At 33.3% G+C, this 288-nt stretch overlaps 1 protein-coding gene across 1 annotated transcript in view; it reads left to right on the forward strand.

The window, feature by feature from the left end:
• The window catches only part of LOC119587241 (pupal cuticle protein 36-like), a gene marked incomplete in the record, with an annotated part of 2,076 nt that extends 2,004 nt beyond the window's left edge, over positions 1–72 (forward strand). The window contains 1 exon segment of the mRNA XM_037935994.1: positions 61–72. Coding sequence (XP_037791922.1) covers positions 61–72 — 12 coding nt within the window.
• Between the last annotated feature and the right edge of the window lie 216 nt (positions 73–288).

The raw sequence follows: 288 nt of genomic DNA on the forward strand, positions 1-288 counted from the left end.
AATTTACCAAATATGCAAGAACCAGAATAGCTTAATGTTAAATACAATTACTTATCTCAGGTATTCAGTTGATTTTTCGAAATGATTGAATAATAACGGTGCCCATAATTCCATAAACCTCTGGAAGCTTCTAAAACTAAGTATAGATACGAAGCGGATGTTTAAATGATAGTGTCTTTTAGCATATTTTTTACCGAATATTTCGACCCAAATCGACCACCGAAAATGAGACTATCGACCTCAAGTGAGCCACAGGAAAGAAATATTTGTTTTCCTCTTAATGATCTG

The sequence above is a fragment of the Penaeus monodon genome, chromosome 22, assembly GCF_015228065.2.
Source record: "Penaeus monodon isolate SGIC_2016 chromosome 22, NSTDA_Pmon_1, whole genome shotgun sequence".
Classification (NCBI taxonomy): Eukaryota; Metazoa; Arthropoda; class Malacostraca; order Decapoda; family Penaeidae; genus Penaeus; species Penaeus monodon.